This window comes from Notolepis coatsorum, assembly GCF_963971535.1.
Source record: "Notolepis coatsorum genome assembly, chromosome: 6".
NCBI classification, from domain to species: Eukaryota; Metazoa; Chordata; class Actinopteri; order Aulopiformes; family Paralepididae; genus Notolepis; species Notolepis coatsorum.
Window position 1 is genome coordinate 94,098,634 of NC_140170.1, and position 4,136 is coordinate 94,102,769.

The 4,136-nt window shown below is 42.4% G+C and overlaps 1 protein-coding gene across 1 annotated transcript; it reads left to right on the plus strand.

Moving 5' to 3' along the window:
* The first annotated feature begins 1,380 nt into the window (after nt 1–1,380).
* Nucleotides 1,381–4,103, plus strand: mrto4 (MRT4 homolog, ribosome maturation factor). The gene is made up of 8 exons (XM_084316040.1): nt 1,381–1,440; nt 1,659–1,717; nt 1,860–1,963; nt 2,067–2,148; nt 2,449–2,516; nt 2,646–2,797; nt 2,911–2,987; nt 3,659–4,103. Exons 1-8 carry the CDS (start codon nt 1,413–1,415, stop codon nt 3,803–3,805), a joined length of 717 nt encoding a protein of 238 aa, XP_084172166.1. The 5' UTR covers nt 1,381–1,412; the 3' UTR covers nt 3,806–4,103.
* The last annotated feature ends 33 nt before the right edge of the window (nt 4,104–4,136 follow it).

The following is a 4,136-nucleotide window of genomic DNA, read 5'->3' on the forward strand; positions in this document are numbered from 1 at the left end:
GTAATATAATAATTCCAAGAATTAGTCACCTGTTTTGTAAACTAGGCCTCAACAAATGTAATCACAGTCAGTGAATACCACGACCACAACACCAGAGGGAGCTCCACAAATCATGTTAAACCCAGATTCGGCTCAAACAAGGGACTAAACACCTTTCGCAATTATGCCACATCAATGTGGAACGCCCTACCCACAGTTGTAAAGGAATGTGAATCACTACCCACCTCTCTAAAAGAGCACCTACGGGAGACTGCAATTCGAAACTGGCCAATAGACCACCGTAACACTTCCGGGATTCTGAAATCAGGGAGGAGATTGCGGGGGTCAAATGAATGAATGTGGACGAGAGCCGTGATGTAGGTGGTTGCCGATACGGCTGTGGGGGTGCTAGAGACATGATCGAATAGACGTTTATGCGCCTCGCTCTCCTGAACACGGCGTGACCCATAACTAATCGATCAGAACTAAATCGGCAGAGAAAAAGCCCATTTTAAAGCACCTATTCCGCATGGACATGCGCAGAGTGCCCATGGAGTCTGGACGACGCGAGATGACGCTCGAATGAATGTGGACTGTTCCATCAGAGGGGGGAGCTTCGATGGTCATGTAAGTGGCTACAGACCGCTGCACTTAAATATAAACATTAGTCTACCTGTAGACTCAATGAGGTAATTGTAGATGTCGCCATAAGACGCGTCTGGCCATTTAGTGGGATAATTTTTTCATTATCCTGTTCGGCTGAAAGGACATTGGCCACCGAAGCTCCCCCCTCTGATAGAACAGTCCACATTCATTCGAGCGTCATCTCGCGTCGTCCAGACTCCATGGGCACTCTGCGCATGTCCATGCGGAATAGGTGCTTTAAAATGGGCTTTTTCTCTGCCGATTTAGTTCTGATCGATTAGTTATGGGTCACGCCGTGTTCAGGAGAGCGAGGCGCATAAACGTCTATTCGATCATGTCTCTAGCACCCCCACAGCCGTATCGGCAACCACTTCCATCACGGCTCTCGTCCACATCCATTCATTTGACCCCCCCCCCCCCCGCAATCTCCTCCCTGATTTCAATGTAACGCGGAAGTGTAGTGGTCTCGTCACAATCTGGCCAATCAGAGCGCAAAACTCGAACGCGGAAACAAACATTTGTTGTCGAAAGTATAGACGTGGCCGGTGGTGCACCTTTAAAAGTAATCTCACCTTGATGATAGCTCCGATAATAGTGTTCTGTTAAATCTTAACATATTGCACACATAAAGCATGCGTGTATTGAACACGTTATTGTGTTTCATTTATTCCACTAAGCATTAATGTGACTTATTAGTCAGGCACCCCACGGTTAGCTTCACGGAACCGAAACATTTGGGGTCCTTCTTCTTCTTCACGTGTACTGTCGCAACAACGTGAAAGACAACCATGCCGAAGTCAAAGAGAGACAAGAAAAGTAGGCACATTGTTTAAATGTCTTATCATACGTCATCCCCAATGGGTTATAGTTACGCTACAGATGGTTTTGTGTACTATAACACTGAAGTTAAATAGCTATCTACACGAGATGTCTTTTCAAATGGACTGTTTATGATCGTTAGCGCATGCATGTTAGCTTAGCCTTCTGGGAACTGCAACTACAGCTAAACCACTGTTTTATCATTTGATCCCCAGTTTCATTAACGAAAACAGCCAAGAAGGGGCTGGAATTAAAACAGAGCCTAATCGAAGAAGTAAGTATAACTACTGTGTGTGTGATCCTCATCACCAAGCACAGCTAGCTTGCTAAGTCAGACAAAGATTCATTACCTGGCTGTACCACATTGCACTCAAAACATTAACACGTCACATGTGTCACTATTATCTTGCTCTCAGGTACGGAAATGCGTGGATACATACAGACACGTGTTCATCTTCTCTGTGGCCAACATGAGGAACAACAAACTAAAGGATATCAGAACAGCATGGAAACATAGCAGGTAAGGGAGAAACATGCAGCCCATTGTGGGGTTATTCAATCTAATGAAGCAGGTTCCATAGCATTCACTGTCTATGTTGACTGCAGTGTCCTCTCTTCCACAGATTCTTCTTTGGCAAAAACAAAGTCATGATGGTCGCCTTGGGAACAGCACAAACAAACGAGTACAAAGATAATCTGTATAAGGTAAGTGTAAACCCGACTACTACAGGGGCTGTGTTTCACTCAGTTCAGTAGCAACCCGCCTGGAGGCACTTAAAATCTGCACAAAAAAAAGTTTAGTCCATAACGAATTGTTTGTTCACCAGCTTGGCTTTCTTTGTGACCACACGCTTCTAATTGTATATAGTAGTACAGTCTGGTTCACACGGCTACTCTATACATTTAAGTGTGATCCTAGGCTAGTAACTTACTTTGCGTGATGATAATGGTGGTACTGTTACCTGGCATAATGAGATCATCTGTATGGGTCTTGATTTTGTACAGGTCAGCAAGTTTCTGAGAGGAGAAGTGGGTGTGCTATTCACAAATAAAACAAAGGATGATGTACTAGAGTAAGTACGCATTCCCTTTTTAATACCTTCTATGACTGATGGAGATATACTGTACGCTCAAGTAGTCAAAGACTAAAGCTATGTAATGTGGGTAATTTACATTCCCCTAATGACCTCATCATGTCACAGGTATTTCAGTCATTTCAAAGAGATGGATTATGCACGTGCGGGGAACCGGGCACAGAAGGACGTCACACTGGATGAAGGACCCCTGGAGCAGTTCCCTCACTCCATGGAGCCCCAGCTGAGGCAGCTAGGCCTCCCCACCGCCCTCAAGAAAGGTAAGATTGTCCCGACAACATCAGTGTGCTTAATGCCACCTGAAGTAAAAATATTTATTCAAAAGTAAGATTTTCATCAAGGCTTATCTATTATCATTTTTGTGTTGTCATAGGAATGGTGACGTTACTGAAAGAGCATGTCGTGTGCAAGGAGGGAGACTCGCTAACTCCTGAACAGGCTCGTATTTTGGTGAGATCTTAAAGCCTTTCCACTTGAACTTCTGTTGAGATTAAAGAAATGTGACGATTGAAATTAATGTTAACCTTTTTAATAGATGTATCAACATAATGTAAGTTTTACCTGCATATATCTAATCATTGCTGCCTGAACCAGTCCCACATATTTGCATACCGATTTATTTTTGATAATAACCAGTTAAAGGATCATAGCAGTTCAATTTTGACTTCTCACCTGAAAGTTGATAAAGTTGTTTTACAGTACCATACGGTACTTCATCCTTCCGAAAACCACTGAGTTGTTTACATTTAGTTAACACTCGACTACAAGCCACACACATCAAACTTCCATTCAGTTGGGTGTGCTTGTTATTAACTCCTGGATGCTCTCGGTTGCTGTGTGAATTTGAATAGCTTATAGTGATACAGTAACATTATTGAAAAATAAACAATAGATTATTCACGAGGATACATTACCTATGCCTAGCGGCTTTTCAAGTTCCGTGGAGCATATTTTCAACATTAATGGCAGTGTGAAAGGTAGGTAGTAGAGATCTACTAAAACATACTTTGTGTACATAATTGTTAGTGTTTTTTGTTATTGGATTTAGTTAGTACACCATAACATTCTGCACATGCAGAAAAATGGCTCATTGCTTTAATTCGGTTATTTTCTCTTCATAGAAACTCTTTGGCATGGAGATGGCAGAATTCAAAGTGCAGATCAAGTGCATGTGGAATTCAGAAACAGGCGAGATTGAAAAGTTTGCAGAGGCGGAGGAGGAATCGATGCAGGAAGAGGAAGGTGACAAGAAGGACGATGCAGAATGAAACCTTTTCAAAAGAGGGATTTTTTTTTTAACACTTGGGTTTTTGCCAGTCTTCCAAGCTTATGACTTGTTTTAGAAATGTACTTGCTCAACCCAATCACATTCTGACTGGTGGTAATATTTTACCTGAAAACATCCAATGATTTTGGACTGGATTGCTGTTCAATGAGCAATGAGTTGTGTGGAGACGGGATGAGTGATCTACATGTATCGTGTTGATGCCCCTTCATATCAATTGTTTTTCTGTACGCAAAATTCTAGCTGTTCAGTCAAAATACATACCCTTTGTTTCATATGGATTATATCCCTGTAGTGTTTTTTTGGGAGGGGGG